The sequence below is a fragment of the Oryx dammah genome, unplaced genomic scaffold (assembly GCF_014754425.2).
Source record: "Oryx dammah isolate SB20612 unplaced genomic scaffold, SCBI_Odam_1.1 HiC_scaffold_27, whole genome shotgun sequence".
NCBI classification, from domain to species: Eukaryota; Metazoa; Chordata; class Mammalia; order Artiodactyla; family Bovidae; genus Oryx; species Oryx dammah.
Window position 1 is genome coordinate 47386973 of NW_024070211.1, and position 20671 is coordinate 47407643.

Below are 20671 nucleotides of genomic sequence, written 5' to 3' on the forward strand. Positions count from 1 at the left end.
TATAATGCTTTGTGAATTGACATTATTTAGAAGATTGGAAAGATAAAATGCTAGTTAAATAAGTTATATAAATAAAGATTTAGCACTTACATGATTGGTTTTTTTTAATTTACCTTAAAATATATGACCATTAATGAATTTGATTAGATTTGTCAGCCTTGTTAGGTGATGTTTCAAGTGTTTTTATGCCTTGGAGAACATGTGCCATGACAGATTCACACAACATCAACACTTGTGTGGTAGTCTTAAGACCCTTCGATTACCTTATTACAGATTGTCAAAACATGGGCTGATCTGGCAAATCAGGAACAACTTTTCACTTCAAGAATTTCCTACTCTGATTCTCCAGTTGCTATGGAGATTGTCTCATAAAACAGCCTTGGATTTCATTGCGATTAGTGAGTTTAGATGTTGAGTTCTGATATTGTTCTCTCTACCATTAACACTACCCTCATTGCCATAGCATAAAAACAATGGTTGATTTTACAAGCATATGTTAACATAGTTTTAGGACATAGCATTTACTTTGAGATTTACAGGATACTGCCATCAGACAAAAAGCTGGAAAAAAAAGGGATTATGCATTGGGAAAGTACTTAAAATACCCAAATTGATTTCCAGCAACTTGAGTATATTTTAACTACAAAGAAGAGTTACTAGGTTGTTCATAAACGCATACTGCTACAGGCTTAATAAATGCAACAAGATTATATCTACTACTGTCAAACAGAGCTACTCATAAGGAAGAAAAAGGCCAAATGAGAGGACTGGGATAAACTAGGTTATTCTACCATGACAGGCAGTTACCGACACACACAGTCATACTTGCAAAAGCTGCTCCCTTTCTATCACTTTGGCTCTGCAGCAACTTGAAGTCCAAGTAAATTAACAAACACTCCGTGGGCACCCCTTGGCCAGTGGGGTACCTGAGCCTGTGGATGGACGATTCTAAGGCCCATTCCAGCAAGACCAGGCCCCAGTTGCTCACAGCAATGACTGGTGTGATAACACACCCTTGTATTGGCTTTTCTTTCTTCCCTGTTTCACTCTTGGTGTGTACTGAATAGACTTTATTGAAAATTTTGACAGGAATAAGTGTATTATTATTTTATTTAATTAATAAAATAATTGTTATGCTTCCCAGTTGGTGCTAGTGGTAAAGAACCCACCTGCCAATGCAGGAGACATAAGAGACACAGGTTCGATCCCTGCGTTGAGAAGATCCTCTGGAGAAGGAAATGGCAATCCACTCCAGTATTCTTGCCTGGAGAATCCCATAGACGGAGCAGCCTGGTGGACTATAGTCCATAGGGTCGCACAGAGTCAGACACATCTGAAGTGACTTAGCACAGTACACATGTGTATTATAAGAATCTTCTAATTGGGATGAGTAGGTGGAGTTCGTGAAATCTTTGCTGCCTGACTTTATACTTCTCATAATTCTTCCCTAGTCTAAAAGTCTATAGTTTAAAATTGGGAGACCCCTACCCCACCACCACTTCACCTAGGGAAGGGGTCTCCTAGAATACTCAGGATTAGTCATGGGTCACTGTGGGAGATGTTAATACTCACCCTTTAACTAGCATAGGCAGGTCTGGGGTCTCAAAGTTTAGAGGTTCTAAGTTTTCTGATTTTCAGTATATATATATGTGTGTGTGTTTGTGTGTGTGTGCATAGCACCCAGAATTACATTTATGTTATTGCTAATGTTATTTTAGAGAATATTGACCTAACAGAGGATTTATAGCAGATGATTGATATGATGCTAACTTTTTTGAGCCTAGACCTCTAACCTTGGCTATGCTTTTCCTGAATTCCTTTCCATCTGTCCTTCCTAGTGTATGGAGTGATTTCCAGGCCACTAGGATACAAACATTCTGAAGAAATAATGTAGTGATGCTAGTGGCATTGATGGGCCTGTAGAATTAAGTGCATCAGCACAAGTCTCTGTACACCTCATGTGTCCACCAGCCTATCCACTGGTCTCCACTTGGCAAGTGAGGGTGTGCTTCTCAGGAGACCCAGAGCATGTGATAATAGTAATGATGACAACACTGGTCATCGTGAAATGCTTTTATAATAATTATAGCATTATTTATTATATTTTCATTTATTGTGTGATTCAAAATGGTATGTATTAAATAACTCACACTCCAATTTTAATTAACCAAAATATATCATCAGGTAATATCTCAAGATAAAAATTGTTGTGCCTCTCTTAACCTCATAGTCTATACATGACAGTGTCCTGGATAGTCTTAAGTTGTCTGCTACCTTGAGGGAAATAGAATTCTTATAATGTGAGTGAGGAAGTAGCCGTCATTGTTTGTGTGTGAATTTTTAGGAGCCATTTAATTTTTAAATTTTTTCTTAATATATACATTTCATTGAAGTATAGTTGACTTACAATGTTTTAGGTGCACAGCAGAGTGATTCAGTTATACCTATACATATATTGTTTTTCAGATTATTTCCCATTATAGGTTATTATGCAGGTCAGGAAGCAACAGTTAGAACTGGACATGGAACAACAGACTGGTTCCAAATAGGAAAAGGAGGACGTCAAGGCTGTATATTGTCACCCTGCTTATTTAACTTCTATGCAGAGTACATCATGAAAAACGCTGGGTTGGAAGAATAACAAGCTGGAATCAAGATTGCCGGGAGAAATATCAATAACCTCAGATGTGCAGATGACACCACCCTTATGGCAGAAAGTGAAGAGGAACTAAAAAGCCTCTTGATGAAAGTGAAAGTGGAGAGTAAAAAAGTTGGCTTAAAGCTCAACATTCAGAAAACGAAGATCATGGCATCTGGTCCCATCACTTCATGGGAAATAGATGGGGAAACAGTGGAAACAGTGTCAGACTCTATTTTTGGGGGCTCCAAAATCACTGAAGATGTGACTGTAGCCATGAAATTAAAAGATACTTACTCCTTGGAAGAAAAGTTATGACCAACCTAGATAGTATATTCAAAAGCAGAGATATTACTTTTCTGACTAAGGTCCGTCTGGTCAAGGCTATGGTTTTTCCAGTAGTCATGTATGGATGTGAGAGTTGGAGTGTGAAGAAGGCTGAGCACCGAAGAATTGATGTGTTTGAACTGTGGTGTTGGAGAAGACTCTTGAGAGTCCCTTGGACTGCGAGGAGATCCAACCGGTCCATTCTGAAGGAGATCAACCCTGGGATTTCTTTGGAAGGAATGATGCTAAAGCTGAAGCTCCAGTACTTTGGCCACCTGATGAGAAGAGTTGACTCATTGGACAAGACTCTCATGCTGGGAGGGATTGGGGGCAGGAGGAGAAGGGGACGACAGAGGGTGAAATGGCTGGATGGCATCACAGACTGGATGCACGTGAGTCTGAGTGAACCCCGGGAGATGGTGATGGACAAGGAGGCCTGGCGTGCTGCGATTCATGGGGTCGCAAAGAGTCGGACACGACTGAATGAGTGAACTGAACTGAAGATATTGATTGTAGCTCCCTGTGCTATACAGTAAATCTTTGTTGCTTATTGCATATCTATTTTTTTTTTCATTAGAAATCTAGCATTCTTTTCACACTAACTCAAACATGTGAGTCAAAATATTATAAATTTTTTAGTTAGGCAAACATTCATAAGTTTTCTAAGGTATACATATTATTCATAAAATTTATATATGTATTTACAAAAGCTTTTCTACTACGCTTGATAAAAGCTTGGAAAAAACATCGGAAACGTAAAGGAGAGATGGAGAAATTGGAAAACATAAACTAAATGAAATGGGAGCACTGAATATAAAATAGAAAAAGTGAAACAAAAAAGTAAAAGATCATCATATAGTCCAGTTGTTTTTAAACATGAGTACTCATTAGAAATATATCTGGAGCTTTGGAGAAAAAAAGCAGTATCTGGGCCTTTGTATTTTTCAAAAAATTCCAAGATAACTCTGATTTTCATCTGGATGTTAAAAAGCGTTCACAGATTTTTCCATTAAATGATAGTTTTGGTGATATGTAATTCCATTATTTTTCTGTTGACCAGTCATGATACAGTGTTATTAAGTGAGTAATAGTTATATAATCATAAGAGTAAAAGATGTTAATCAGTTTTTACAGTCAACAGCAGGACAAGAAAAAAGATAATTACAATTGCAAGCCACAATGGGAACACGATTAACCTAACAATATAAAATAATTACATACAGTTTGGGGGAGTCAAGCTGTATGATGTGATAAGTGGAAGTACATACAAGCACATTTTCATCCACCAAGCCAGTCTGTGTTTTTTGGTTGGTGCATTTAATCCATTTACATTTAAAGTAATTATTGAGATGTCTGATCCTGTTACCATTTTCTTATTTATCTTGAGTTTATTTTCTGTAGGTCTTTCCCTTCTCTTATGTTTCCTGCCTAGAGAAGTTCCTTTAGCATTTGATTTAAAGCTGGTTTGGTGGCGCTGAATTCTCTTTTGCTTGTCTGAAAAGCTTTTGATATCTCCATCTAATCTGAAGGAGAGTCTTGCCAGGTAGAGTATTTTTTGTTGTAGCTTCTTTGCTTTCATCACCTTAAATATATCTTGCCATTCCCTTCTGGCTTGTAGAGTTTCTGTTGAGAAATCAGCTGATAACCTGATGGGCATTTCCTTGCAAGTTTTTTGTCATTTTTCCCTTGTCGCTTTTAATATTTTATCTTTGTCTTTAGTTTTTATCAGTTTAATTACTATGTGTCTCGGTGTTCTTCCTTGGGTTTATCCTTCCTGAGACTCTGTGCTTCCTGGACTTGGTTGACTGTTTCCTTTCCCATGTTAGGTAAATTTTCAGCTATTATCTCTTCAAATATTTTCTCAGGTCCTTTCTGTTTCTCTTCTGCTTCTTGGACCTCTCTAATGTAAATGTTGATGTGTTTAATGTTGTCCCAGAGGTCTCTTAGGCTGTCTTCATTTTTTTTTTTCATTCTTTTTTTCTATATTCTGTTCTGCAGTAGTAATTTCCACCAATCTGTCTTCCAGGTCATTTATCCATGCTTCTGCCTCAGTTATTCTACTGTGGATTCCTAGTATAGTGTATTATTCATCTCTGTTTGTTTGTTCTTTGGTTCTTCTAGGTCTTTAGTAAACATTTCTGGCATCTTCTCCATTGTTTTCCTGAGATCCTGGATCCTCTTCACTATCATTATTCTGAATTCTTTTTCTGGAAGGTGCCTGTGTCCACGTTATTTAGTTGTTTTTCTGGGATTTTATCTTACCCCTTCATCTCAGACATAACTTTCTGCTTTTTCACCCTGATTAACTTTCTGTAATGTGGTTTTTGTTCTAGCTGTGGGATTGCAATTCTTCTTGCTTCTTCTGTCTACCCTCTGGTGGAGATGGCTAAGAGGCTTATATAAGCTTCCTGATGGGAGGGACTGGGTCTTGCCCTGGTGGGCAGGGCCTGGCTTAATAAAATTTTAATCCAATTATCTACTGATGGGTGGGGTTACACTTCCACCTTGTTGAGTGTTTGGCCTCTGGTGACCCAGCTCTGGGGTCTGTGGGCTGTATGGTAGGGTTAATGGTGACCTCCAAGAGGACTTACACCAAAGAGCACCTTCCAGTATTGCTGCTGCCAGTGTCCCTATCCCTGTGGTGAGCCCCTGCTGACCCACACCTCCACAGGAGACCCTCCAACACTAGCAGGTAGTTTTGGTTCAGTCTCCTGTGGGATCACTTCTCCTTTCCTCTGGGTCGTGGTGTGCACAAGATTTTGTTTGTGCCCTCGAAGACTGGAGTCTCTGTCTCCCCCAGTCCTGTGGAAGTCCTATAATCAAATCCCACTGGCCTTCAAAGTCAGATTCCCTGGTGATCCACAGTCTCTTTATCAGATCCCTAGGCTGGGAAGCCTGACGTGAGGTTCACAATCTTCACAACAATGGGAGAATTTGGGGATTATTGTTCTCCGGTTTGTGAGCCACCCACCTGGTGGTTACGGGATTTGATTTTATTGTGACTGTGCCCTTCCTGTCGTCTTGCTGTGGTTTCTTCCTTGTCTTTGGACTGGGGTATCTTTTTATAGTGGGTTCCAGCATCCTTCTCTTGATGGTTGTTCAACAGCTAGTTGTAATTTTGGTGCTCTTGCAGGAAGAGATGAGCACATGTCCTTCTACTCTGCCATCTTGAACCAGAGTATCATAAATTTTTTAGTTAGGCAAAAATTAGTAAGTGTTTTAAAATGTAGATACTATATATAGTATTTATATATATATGTATACAAAAGGTTTTGATACAGGCCTTTTGATATAAGCCTTTTGATAAAGGCTTAAGAAAGAAAATTTTTAAAAAAAGAAGAGATGGAGAAACTGGAAAACATTAACTTGTGTGTGAATTTTTGACAACCAAAAAGATAGGACTTGTGAAAACAGGTTACAAAGTGTATTCCATAGCAATACAGTCGAGATAAAAGGAAGGCCACCTCACTGTTTGCTCCCAGGAAGATCAGGACTGGGGTTGGGCTTTGGAAGGAGAGCATTACAAATAGTACTTGTCTTCCTTTCCCAAATCTTGAATCAATTCAGCAGTAGAGAAAGGCAGATGAGAAGTGGAAATACTAACTTTATTACTGATAAAACTAATGTGACAGCTCAGCTTACCCACCTGGAGAATTAGACATCCAACCAGTTACAGGCAGCACTAGACAACACAGGCCTGACCCTAGCAAGCTAATGGCAAGGAGGAGATGGAGTGGAATGGACGTTTCCTGCTGACAGCTAGCTAAGAAAAAGGAAGAGAGGAGGGTGGAGCAGGCCTCTGCACACCCCACTTCTCTCCCAAACTCCGCATCAGGGAATGGATGTTGGGAGGGAGCAAGGCCAAGTGTTGTAATTTCCTAAAGGCTGTTGTAACAAAAGTGCCACAGACTAGGTGATATAAACCTCAGGAATTTATCATCTCACAGTTCTTGGGGCTAGAAGTCCAAGCTCAGGGTGTCGTCAGAGCTGGTTCCTTCTGAGCACTGGGAGGGAAGGAAGGATCTGTTCCATTTTGGCTTGTGGATGGCTCTCTTCGTGTTCACATGGCATCCTTCTTGTATATTGTCTGTGTACAAATTTCCCTTTTTATGAGGACACCAGTCATGTTGGATTAGGGCCCTGCTCTAATCCAATATGTGACATCATGTTAACTAATTATATCTCAATGACCCTGCTTCCAAATAAGGTCACGTTCTTATATCCTGGGGGCTATGACTTCTACAGATGAATTTGGCAGGGGCACAGTTTAATTCATAACAGCCAGTAAGACCAGCAGTACTCTCTACATGTGGAAATAAACATCAGTAGTGAGCAAGAAGCATTTTCCTTCAAAAGGAGATTTATTTATTTATTTATTTATTATCCCACACATGGTACACTTTATTGAGTTTAAACAGCACAAAGTTCTGACACATGTTATTGATGGTAGATAAAATATTGTTTTTACTGAGTCTATGAAATATTTATTTTTACTTGTTAGAGATATTTTATTATTTTTTTAATTAATTTATTTTAATTGGAGGCTAATTACTTTACAAAATTGTGGTGGTTTTTGCCATACGTCGACATGAATCAACCACGGGTGTACATATGTCCCCCATCCTGAACCCTCCTCCCACCTCCCTCCCCACCCCATCCCTCTGGGTTGTCCCAGAGCACCGGCTTTGAGTGCCGTGCTTCATGCATCGAACTTGCACTTGTCATCTGTTTTACATATGGTGATATACAGGTTTCGATGCTATTCTCTCAAATTATCCCACTCTTGCCTTCTCCCACAGAGTCCAAAAGTCCGTTCTTTATATCTGTGTCTCTTTTGCTGTCTTGCATATAGGGTCATCATTACTGTCTTTCTAAATTCCATATATATGCATTATATGCATATAATGTATTTTTTATATATGCATATAATACATCAAATGCATTCTTTTTTATAGCTGAGTAATACTCCATTGTGTATATGTAGCACAACTTCCTTATCCATTCTTCTGCTGATGGACATCTAGGTTGCTTCTATGGCCTAGCTATTGTAAACAGTGCTGCAGTGAACATTGAGTTACACGTGTCTCCTTCAATTCTGGTTTCCTTGCTGTGTATGCCTAGCAGCGGGGTTGCTGGGTTGTACGGCAGTTCTGTTTCCAGTTTTTAAGGAATCTCCACACTGTTCTCCATAGTGGCTGTACTAGTTTGCATTCCTACCAACAGTGTAAGAGGGTTCCCTTTTCTCCACACCCTCTCCAGCATTTATTGTTTGTAGACTTTCAGAAGGAGATTTAAAGTGGTGGGCATGGGTGCCTGGAAATGGGCATCCCCTGAGAGGTGATAAAAAGGAGACAGATTGTGCATGGTGGATGGGAGGACTTGCCCAGTTTTGGGGGCAAGTGGTGAGAGTTCAGGCTAGACATGAGACTTCTAAGAGGTTGTGGAGTGTTGACACTGGCCAGTGGCCAGGAAGATGGAAGAGGTATGAGAACCAGACACACACGAGGAGCATGCAAACTGCCTCATGCAAACTATTTGTTTGGCATTTGGGTATCTCTGGTTGTATGGAAGAGCCACCTTTACTGTCCCTTGCTGTGGGGAGTTGACTTCATACTGAAGACTGTTTACACATTGCTGATCCATTGGCCAGCAGAAGGCTTCCTGGCCATCCCCAAAGTTTAGCCAGGTCTCAGCTGAACTCCTCTTTTGGGGAGCCCCAACTTCTTAACATCCTCACTGAAAGAGAATGAGAAGTCCTTACGAAATGGATGCACTATAAGGAACCACAGGCCAATTTCAATCCCACCCACCCTTTACAATATACATATGCCCATGAGCTTTTGATCAGTGTGACCTAAACAGTTACATCACATTGAATGGCTAGACAGGGAAGCCAGATGGTAAGTGGACAAAATAGGGTTTTTGGAGCTGAATAAACCTGAGCTCAAACCTAGATATTCTACTTACTTGCCAACTGACTTAAGGAAAATTGTCTAGTCTCTTTTATAGTCTTTTTTGGTCTTATATCTATACTATGGGGAATAATATCATCCTGTCAGGATGGTTATGAAAAATGGGGAATAATATCGTCCTGTCAGGATGGTTATGAAAAATAATGCCCATAAGTAAAGCCCCTGGTCCCCTGCCTTGCACCAGGAAAGAGCTGTCACTATTTTTAGTGATTCTCTGTGGCCTTATGGAGGGGGTTGCTGAGCAGTGGGGGCCTAGGTTATCCCCTTCCACCATAAAAAGAGTAGATTCCTCTTCTCTGTTTTGTATTATTGAGATTCTAAATAAAGTACCTCTTGAGAAAGGGATTGCATGACAAGATGTTTGCAGACCTCTCAGGCAGAAGATCTGTGAAGTGCTTTCAACTCTAAAATTCTAAGTCCTATAGCAGACAGCTTCTTCCATGTCAGTTCTTATCTTGCAGAATGGTATTCAGCTCCCATTTCAGAGAACTGCTGTGCAGGTAAATGAAGAGGTATTTGTGAGCATCCAAGCAGTGCTGGAGTGCCTGTTATGTTTCCATTTACCATAGGACAGGCTATGGAACTATAGGAGAAGCATAATAGAGCTCCTCCCCCCAAGAAAGCTGGGCCATGAAATCTGCACCTGAAATAGGAGAGAACACCATTTGTTGTTGCTGTTTACATGGGACACAATAAAGCAAGTGACTGAATGCAGTGTAAGTTCCATATGTTAGGTCACTCAAGGAAGTGTAATTCTTTAAAGAAAGAGTATTATGTCTGAACGAAATCTGCAGCATATTTCCTACAGAGGAATAACAAGCTCTCTGTATACACATCTCCATGAAAGTGTATGTTATATGCAAGGAAACAGTAAGATTCTTGGATATAAAGATCTATGTGTGGGGGAGTTCCCTGGTGGCCTAGTGGTTGGGATTCCGGGCTCTCACTGCCATGGCCCAGGTTCAGTCCCTGGTCAGGAAACTGAGATCCAACAAGCCAGGTGGCACAACCAAGAAATAAAAAGTAAATGCATATGTGTAAAACGTGTCCTAGACTACTGGTATACCATATGCATGCGTGCTATGTCGCTTCAGTCCTGTCTGACTCTGTGTTGCCCCATGGACTATAGCGTGTCAGGCTTCTCTGTCCATGGGATTCTTCAGGCAAGAATATTGGAGTGGGTTGCCATGCCCTCCTCTAGAGGATCTTCCTGACCCAGGGATAGAACCCACATCTCTTCCGTCTACGTGCATTGGCAGACGGGTTCGTGTATTTTTATGGATACCTATATTGCCATGAAATTGTATGATTTGCTAAGGTTTTGGGGGCACATGAGGATAGGTCCAATTTTTTCATTCTATAGCTGGAAAACAGACCTAGAAATATTAAGAAACTTACTCATAGTTTTCCATCAAGACAGCAACAGAACAGAGGATCCTCACAGCTGTTTATTTACTTGACCTTGCCTAGAACTTTTTGTTCTCTTTTTCAAAATTTCAACGTTACAGATGTGGTGAAAGTTCACCTCTGTCCATCAGCTACATCCCTGCCGAGTTATGGCATGGTATGCTCACATTCAGTCAAGAATTTCCCCCATACTTTTATTTCTACCTATGTATTTACTCATAAGTCCAATATAGTATTTGTTGTATGTGTTTGTAGTCTAAATGCTATTGTACTATCACTTAAAATTTTTTTATTTTATTTTTTTAATTGAAGTGTAGCTGATTTACAATTGTTAGTTTGAGGTATATAACAAAGCGATTATGTTTTATATATGTATAGTGTATATATAATATATATACATATAATATTGAAGATTCTTAACTTTTATATTCAGCAAGATATCATGGAAATCTATCTATCTAGTTCATTCCCTTTAACTGCTGTGTAGTTATCATAATATGCATATATCACATTTTTTTCTATTCTATTTATAGACATTCAGGTTGTTTCTCATTTTTTCCAATACAAATAATGTAGCAGTGAACATTCTTGAATATACTTTCCTGTATACAAATATAAGGATTTCTTTAGAGCAAAAAAAAAAAAAGAATGGAATCTTTAGGTACAAATGTTTCAAAATATTTTCACAGATTAATTTTTATATGAAAATCAAGTGCTTATTCTGACCTTGTTTCTGTTAGTACATAAGATTTTTTTCTTTGCATTTTATTTTTTACTGCCATGCCAAAGGTAAATTGACAGCTCAGAGACACAAGTGAAATGACGTTCTTTTAGCAAGTACTATTCATTTTGAATTATAGACGCTGTTGTCAGCATAACATTATTTGTAAGCTTATTTGTCCTTTAGAAAGGAAATGCGATAGGGTAAACAGTAGCATCCAGTGATATGCAGCAGAGTTTTGCACTCCCCGCCCCCAACACGGCTAAATTGTTTTCTGCTCCCTCAAGAAAGGACAGGCCACAGAATGTGTCAGTAGAAATGCAATTTAGGAATTGCACTTGATCTTGTTTTTCAGCATAATGTTTCTGTTCTTTCATCATAAAGATCAGCTGCATTTTATTTTTTTCCAGTCCCTTAGAATAACATCCAGTTCTAGTCAGCATGTTTAATGTACTTCTCAATGATGTTCTAGCACAATAAATTTTCGTATCTCGTGCATGTGTACATATGGTAAAAATTTCTTCAAGTTCTAGCCATGTGGGGGAGGAATATTGTGGTTGCTTTGTTAATGCAGTGTTTGTGTTGGAGTGGTTACGGCCCCGCGCTTTAACTCTCAGCGCTGGGCATAATGAGATGGCTTTGATGGTGGCGTAAGAGTCTGGTTGGATGGTCACAGCTTCACACTTCAAAGCCGAGCATATGGGGCGAATACTGGGTAGCTTTGTGCTCTTTGGGGATGGTTGGGAGACAATTCTTAACAGCTCTGTTTAATGAAGACATTGGAAAAGAAACACTCCATCTTTAAAATAATTTTGAATTGCAAAGAGAGAAATTACCACTAGCCCCCTTCCATAGACTAAACTAAGAATAATTTTTCCTAGTCTGCACTTAATTAGAGAGAGTGAAGCATCACAACTACACTGTATTTTCAAATGTCTTCTTTTTCAAAGTAGTGTAGCAAGATTAATCGGCCAGTTTTATTTTAGGTATGTGTATGGATTTAGGCAAAAACTTTTAGGGCTATCTGTTTTACCATCTGAGAGATTTTTATGGCTTCTGGTAGAGAATCTTTTTTTTTTTTCCTTCTCATTAAAAAATACATAAATAAAAAAATCAACTAAACAAGAAACTTGGCTATATTAAGATAGCTATACTAAAACTAGAGGATGCTTATAAGATTTCAAGTCTAGCACTCAGTTTAATTTTTAGATTCTGTGCTTTTTTTTTCCCCTCTGCTTTTTATTGAGTATGAGGTGATGGGGTTGAAAAATACACTTTTTGATTGGTATGTCCTGATGAGAATGTGTCAGTAGGCTTTTTTGAGTATCATTAGAGTTCTGGTTTAAAAATAATAGTAATAAGCCTTACTTTCAGACTGTGAGCCGGGGAAATAGAATTTATCTATTCCTAGTGGAAAGGGAATGACAGGCTTGAGGTTTTTCCTAGCTGTGCATTTTGACTGCTATCAAAAATGTAACAAAACCAAGCATATCGGTTATGTTCTTTGAGCTTCTGAAATGCAGTTTCTGTTTAACAGTTAAACTTTAACTCCATTTACATCAGTAGTCCTGAAATGCTCCTGAAAGAAACAAAAGCAGAAAGAGAAAGAATGATGTCAGATATTTCTGTAGACATGAAGTATATGTTAGTGTAAGGCAGGTGAATACATAATAAAATGGATTCTTAAATACTGTCTTAAATATTGTACATTCTCAATAAAATACTACATTTCAGCCATAGTTAAATCCATTACAGGCTCAGAAATAAACATTTGTGTTAGGGATGTGAAGCTCCTGTCTCATTGAGCTGATCCTCCTTTTGCAAAGAGGAATAACCAAACTAATAATAATAGAAGTCTCTAGAGGTAAGGCTAGAGGTAAGTCTATAGAGGTAAGGCTAGAGGTAAGTCCATAGAGGTAAGGCTGCAAATGATAGTTTTATACATGTGTAGAAATGACTAAAAATCATTTTCAAGTACAGAAGATCAGCTAACCATAAAGGTTGCATATGTTTTCAAATACTGTCATTAAATCAGCCTTTTTAGAATATGACTAGTGAAAATGGAAAGATCAGAAATACAAATAATAGTGGTAGGGAAAAGTTATCAAGAATGGCAGAGAAACTACAATTTAGGAAGCTGCAGATTTGCTTTATCTGTTTCAAGCCAGCAGGATGACATCATACTCTCTTGGCACAAGGTGATTCAGATGTTTTACCTCTCTGACGTTACTGACTGTCTCAGGTAGCCCACAGCTGCAGGTGGGTCTGACAGCTGGGGGCTGGAAGACAGCTCGTAAAACATGATGCGGGTGATGGAAAACTGATCACATGGTTTCTCACTAGGGATACATCGGGTGCCTGCTGGTCTTAAACCCTGTTCTCCTTTTGTTAGCATAGCGACCCTTTACTCTCATGTGTAGGTTTGGAATGGATGCTGCTATTTCGGGTTTGTAGCGTCCAACATCTGCAAAGTGCTTAGGAACCAAATTCAATTCATTCAACTTAACAAATGTTGATTGTTTAGGGAGTTTGAAACCTAGATAGAGGAAAAAAGTCCACGATTAACTATATAATACAAGTAGATTAGATTCTACATGTATTCTTCAGGCAAGAATACTGGCGTGGGTTGCCATTTCCTTCTCCAGGAGATTTTCCCGACCAAATCCAGGTCTCCTGCATTGCAGGATTTTTTTTTTTTTTTTTTTTTTTTTACCATGTGAGCAGCCAGGAAGCCCACTATATGAACATGAGAGGGAGAAATGAAATCAGTGGAGGACGGGGGGAGTGCAATGACAAAGCAGGGATAAGTTCAAAAGTTCTGGTTTCTTGGGACTCATTGAAAATGTGGAAAGTTCCTGCTCTGGAAATGCCTGATTCCACTATTGGGGGAACACCCGATTTACAGGAAATGCACACAGAACTATTCCTTTAAACAATGCCACTTACCTAAAAACTGTGAGACTTGAGTTTGAAGATTCAATAATTTTATCTTCTTTAATAGGCCTGTTTGTTTGCATGATGTGAGCATTTGCAATTAGTACAGGGGATAATTTTTACATAGACTAATTGTGAAAATAAAATGATAAAACTAAAACCCTTTTTAAAAATACAGTTCATATAACAAGTAAAATGCCTTGCTAGCAAGTATTCTTCTGACCAAATTTGAGACATTTCTCTAAAATTCAGGCACTCTAATTTACTCTTCAGTGACATTATAAATGCTTAACCTTCCATGGGCCTTTGGGTTACAGTCTTTAGAAACATAAAAGTTACTTCCTTGAGTATGAAGAGTATAATGTACTACTATCTCTAACGCTAAATATTATTTTGGCCTTGGTTGTCTTTCATTGCATGAGAATAATAAAATGTCTTATTCATTATTATAATTATAAGAATATAAATTAAGAATTTATAAGAATAACATTTCATTATAAGAATAAAAATTAAGTTTGATTCTTTCCATCATGAATTGCTGTAGAAGAGATAATGGCAGAGGAGTGCTGTTTAAATATGTGAGAATTTCGAGTACGTAGGAACATACCCATCCAGGAAGGTATTTGGAATTTTCAGAATTCAGAACAGTGGGGTAGGCTTGCAGAGGGCAAAGAAAGGAAGCGATGTGTGCTGGGTCCCATGCACCCACCATTGTGTTCAGCCATGCTTTTCTTAGTTGATCTAATCTTAATCTCTCTATCCATTCTATGGAATAGCTTCTTTTTTTTTTTCCTTCCTTTCTTCTTCTTCTTTTTTTCTTCCTTCCTTCTTCTTTTTTTTTCCTTCCTTTCTTTTTATCTCCCTCTTTTTTCTTTTAGTTTTATTAAAGGTTTTTTTAAAGCAGGTTTCAGAGGTCATATTCTTTCACCCTTATTTAAAATATCTAAGCAATGTGAACATGTTTTTATATCACTACAATGCCATTATCACATCCATCAAAATGATCATTTTTTTGGTACCATCTACTATTCACTATGTAATCCAAGCAAATGTCTTTCTGTGATTGGCTTGTCTGAATCTGGATCTATATATGATTCACATATAGAGGTGATTGTTGTATCCCTGTCTCTTTTGATATAATCCAGTTCCCTGCACACCCTGCCCCAGATCTTTTTCCTTCTGATTCATTGGTTTTAGAAACTGAGTCAGTTGTCCTATGGAATTCCCACATTCTGGATCTGTTTGCTCCCTGGTGGTATCATGTAATTTGTATCTTTATCCCTGTCTTTTCCTACAAACTTTAGGTTAGCCCCAGAGGTTTGATTGGCTTGAAGGGTTTTTTGTTTTTGTTTTTTGGCAAAAGTTCTTCAGAGGTAGGCTGTGAGCTTTGTATGTATCCTGTGAGGAAGCCATAGTGTCTGATTATCTCACATCTAGTGATATAAAGATGAACTACCTTTGTTCGTAATTGACTTTTCAGGAGTGTTTCATACATTGATGATCTTTGCCCTGAAACAGTTATTTTCTTAGGAGATCCAAAATAGTGATCTTCTAATGCTTTCTTCCACATTTATTAGGTAAGAGTTTCTTTCTAAGTTAAAAAATCTTTCCCTCATCAGTTCAGGCTATCTCGCTACACTGAAATACAGTTTATATAAGAAAGGGAAGGTAAATGCTTATTTTCATTCCTTTTAATCACCAGATTTCTAGATAAGGATTTGGTGCATTAGAGGAAGATTTTTTTTTTTTTTTTTCGTCTAATAGATAGAGAACTTGAAGGTCAGAGGTGGCAAAAAAAAAAAAAAAAATTGCTCAAGATCTCAAACAGCTATTAAGGAACAGAAATGGTATTCAAACCAGTATCTTCTGGCCTCAAAAGCTTGTGCTATTTCTACTATGTACCCCTGCCCTCAACCCTGTCAACTGCTACTGCAACTGTCTTTGTCCCTTGCTTTGTCCCCAGGAACCAGCTTCAAGACTCCTCCTTTACAGCACCGTGGGCTTTGTATGCTTATACAGTACTCTAGCTCCAAATGGAGGTGCTGGCCTGTCTAGGTCAGGAGCTGGGCCAAGCCAGGAGACAGGTCATATTGTCTCTACTTAGGAGAGGCTTTCCCATCACAGTTTGTGCTTTAGGCTCCTGCAACAGCCAAAATGTGAGTCACTGTAAGTTACGGTTGGACCAAATATCGGTGATGGGTATACTTTGGAGAGTCCTCAGATGTTAAGATGTCTTAACTAGCTCTTCTAAACCACTTTCCCTTTCTTCTGCCACCCTAGCTCTCTGCCATTCCAGATTTGAGGGGAGTATTTAGGTAACTGCCTAAAGGTTATCCTGTAATTCCTAAAGCTCTGTTGACTGTGTCCCTGGCATCTGGCCCCAACCACCTCCCAGAAACCTGTGGTCCATTAGTATCTTAAAGTAGTGTTAAAGAAGCAGAGATCACTTAGTAAATTTGGGAGATTTTCTTGGCTTTGTGGTGTCACCAATATCATGGGTTTCTAATGCTGGCATCTCTACCTGACCCAGAGGAAGAAAGAACATTTCCCTAGATTTTGTACAACCCAGAGGTGCAAAATCTTTTTTTAATGTCCTCTACATTTCACCCCTCCCAATCAATGTGGCAGTCTACCTTATAAAGAAGCAAATACCAGACTTCAGAATTGCAGATTGAGGTTTCCTATGCTTATTGTGGCTAAAGGCTCCATCTCAGCCTTGGATGTCCCGTGATGCACCTCTAAATCAAGGAGGCCTACACTCTTGCCGTCCCAGGCCAGTACCCAAACTCCCTACAATAAAATACCTAAAATAAAACATCAAGAAAATAAATTATGTTATCTCTATCCTTGCTTACCGGGGACTATACTTAGTGACATGAAAACAGCAGTTCCCTGAAGCAGTTCTCTAGAAAAAAACAGGAAACCAATTCTGTAATCTGCCTTGAGAAGATAAGGTCAGAGATAGAATCTAGATATAAAAGTGGAAGAAGAAGGTGAAAAAGCATTGATATTCAGAGTAGCCTCCATAAAATTGTATTTAGATACTAGGCTTCTTACAGAATATATGTCCCAGTGCTGCTATCCAGAAGGACTTTCTGTGATGATGGCAATGTTCTGTATCTATGCTGTCCGATAGGGAGACCACGTGTGGTTACTGAGCGCTTGAAATGTGGCTACTGCAACTAAAAAAACTTACTGCATTTTAATTAATTAAAATTAAAATTTAATGGCACGTGTAGCTAGGAGTTACCATATTGGACAGTGCAGATCTGGCCCTTGTATTCTTAGATTTTTCTTTCTCCTAACAGTGTACACATTTTGGAGCTGTTATAAAATTGTTCAAAAATTGAAGGTACTGATTTCATTCATCTTGGTGATAAGTTTTCCCTATGGAATTAGATTTGTAATGGCTTAGAAATTCTAGCCTCCTTTAAAGTGTAACGTGTTGCTCAGTGGTGTTCCACTCTTTGCAACCCCATGGACTGTAGCCCACCAGGCCCCTCTGTCCATGGAATTCTCTAGGCAAGGATACTGGAGAGGGTTGCCATTTCCTTCTCTAGGGGATCTTCCTGACCCAGGGATTGAACCCAAGTCTCCCGCATTGCAGGCAGATTCTTTACCATCTGAGCCACCAGGGAAGCCTTGTACCTAAATTTTATTATGAGACTAACCAAGGAAAAGTTAATTATGCTCAAACTTTGAGTTTGAAAATTTGTGTGAATTATATACCCTTTAGTCGTGATGAGTATAACAGTGATGGGAAGGCACTTAATGCGACTAAACTGTACACCTAGAAATGGTTAAAATGGTAAATTTTGTGTTAAGTGTATTTTACCACAACAAGAAAATTCTGTGTTTTGTTTTCTTTCAGCAGTACTGACTTTAATTTAGTCTTGTTAAAATTTCCTGCTGCCCGTAGGCCTCGCTGAGAATCTGGTCCTCAGTGTTCCTGGCTGCAGTGTGTTTCTCTTTGGTGAGGCTGACCTGCCCGAGAAGCGGCCCCTTGTCCAGAGAAGGAAGCAGCTGGGCTGGTTCACAAGGAGGGATTTCAGCGCTCTTAAACCTGACCTGGGACCTGCACCTGCCAGAAGATGTGGTTTGACAGGTTCGCAGTCTGGATTTTTTTTCTGCTTTGGTTTTTAAACTTGAGAATCCTGAGGTTGCCTTCATTTGGTCTCTCCCACATAATGCAGGAGGGTTACAGCTGGAGCTTTCTTGACTTGGCTTGAAGGTCTCCTCTCAGCTCTTTCTACTCGCACCTCCATGAGCCGCTCAGGGAGGCTGGAAGCCCTCATCAGATACTTGATAAGAGCCCCTAAGAGGGATGTTCAAGATAGACAATGAGTCCTGTTCATCAGTGGCTGCACTGATGATGGGAATGGTTATCACTGGGATGATGGGTCCTGTTGGCCAGGCATGAGGTTGTATCTGGAGACACCTGGCGGCTCAGGATCTGGGTGTAGCTTACTTTTAGCTGGTGAGAAAGGCTTTCAGTACTTAAACATTCAGAGTGTCCAGGCTGATGCTTACACCTGACAGTCGGTGGTGGAGGCACCCTGGAGAGAGGCTTTTCTACACTGCGGGCTCTAGAACAGAGAGTACAAACACAGGGAGCAGTATAATCCCTTGCCCTGGATCTCATCCATTCTTGTCTCTCTCTGCTACTCCTGCCCACACTTTGCTTAGAGCATATCTTCAGAAAAGGCAATGGCATCCTGTCAAAAACTCCATCCCCATTTGCTGCACTTCACCATCCCAGGTCCATTTATTTGAGTCTTGATTTTTTTTATCCTCTAATATCTTAAGTTAAACCATGTTAGGTCACATTTTGGTAGTTAATATCTTAGCTGTTACTAAAATACTAGGTCCCAGGAAGCAAGAGGTGGGCAACCATAAGAAACACATTTCCTCAAGGCACAATTACACATAGGCTTTTGGTTACTAATCCCTGGTGCAGAATTCTGCTCTCAAACCAATGACATCTGTCATCAGCTAGAGCAGTACAATGAAAAGAGTACAGGCTTTGAAAGTGAAAGTCGCTCAGTTGTGTCTCACTCTTTGTGACCACCCCATAGACTGCAGCACACCAGGTTCCTCTGTCTTTGGAATTCTCCAGGCAAGAATACTAGTTGCCATTTCCTTGTCTAGGGGATCTTCCTGACTCAGAGATCAAACCTGGGTCTCCTGCATTACAGGCTGATTCTTTACCATCTAAGCCACCAGAGAAGCTCAGAGTGCAGGCTTTGAGGCTATGCTCAAATCCTGACCTTGCTCTTCATTGGCCATGTGACTTCAGAATGTTCTTTAGCTCAATAAGCCTCAGTTCCCATATCTTTTAAATGGCCATATTAATTATTTTTCCCTCATGAGACTGTAAAGTTGAAGGGATGGCTATTAAGTGCCAAACGTGGTACCAAGGGACCATTTTTTCCTTCCGTTTAGAGAAAACATTTATTTAAAAAGTGATTATAAATGTGTTTTAGTCTTTACTTGTGGAAAAAAAGGAAGAAGCTGATTGCTTCCTGACAGTTTGAACCTCACATATTTTCCCATAATTTGTCTCACAAATGGAGAAGTCTAAGTTTGTGACTAAGTTTTCAGAAAACTATTTCCTGGTTTCTAATTTGAGCCTCACTGAAGACCGAAAAGATTATTCCACAAACCTAGTCAGCACAGTGCCGAGTGACTGAGATTACAGTTAGAGGATGGGAATTAGAAGCAGGAATCCTAGTACTAGAGAACAGAACAGGATTTAGTGTTGGGTTAGACAGTCCCTAGGAAAACTTAACTCTCATTTCTGCAGTGTTGTGGGGCTGAATGGGTTGGTGTTTGGGAAGAACTTTAACCTGCTCTAAAAAAGCATATCTGAGTTAAAAACTAAATGTTCATGTTATCACTAATCATGTTCAATCTTCTAAGAACAGACTCAGTTTGTAATTGTTTAAACCAAAGTGAACAGTGATCCCACCTAATGATTGTCTGATAATCTTACCTATTTTACATTGTTTGTTTGGAATGTACAGCCCATTGGGGATTTTGGTTCCTTCTCTGTTTTTTACTCCACATGGAGATCTGTGATTTGCATGGAGAATTTCATCAACATCTGAAAATCCTAAGTTTACTTTAAAATGCCAAGATTGACACAGAAATGTTTAAAGATGGTATTGTAAAGGTAATATTTGACACTGCTAATGATGTAGTTAGGGGCACTCATGCAACTAATGGTATAAATTAGTATCAATTGGTATAAACTTTTTGGAAGTGAGTTGGTGATGTGTATCAAAAGCTCTAAAAATATATGTAACTGCTTTGCAGAAATTCTAGTTCTAGATTTATCTTAAATAAATAGATTTATTCCTGAGAAAGCAGTAAAAGGTACATGTACTTATATAACAGAATGTTTATCAAAGAACTATTTATAACAATAAATACTGGAAATAATATAAATGTTCAGAATTTGAGAGTGATTAAATAAACTATGGAATACCTTGATAAGAGACCATTATGCAAGCAATTAAGTGTGAAGGTTTGGAGGAATTTTTAGACAAGTGGAAAATACAGTACAATGTAGAGAGAATTTTTAGTTTATTAATTAATACAACAAATAGGCACTATTATCAATGGCAAAACAATTTATTTGCCTTCAAAGAATTTATATGCCAGTGGGGAAGG

At 39.0% G+C, this 20671-nt stretch overlaps 1 protein-coding gene across 1 annotated transcript in view; it reads left to right on the forward strand.

Annotated features, from left to right (window-relative positions):
• The window catches only part of FTCDNL1 (formiminotransferase cyclodeaminase N-terminal like), a 42413-nt gene that overhangs the window by 13628 nt on the left and 8114 nt on the right, over positions 1 to 20671 (forward strand). The window contains exon 5 of the mRNA XM_040228857.1: positions 17919 to 18104. Coding sequence (XP_040084791.1) covers positions 17919 to 18104 — 186 coding nt within the window. The remainder of the gene's footprint in view (positions 1 to 17918; positions 18105 to 20671) is intronic.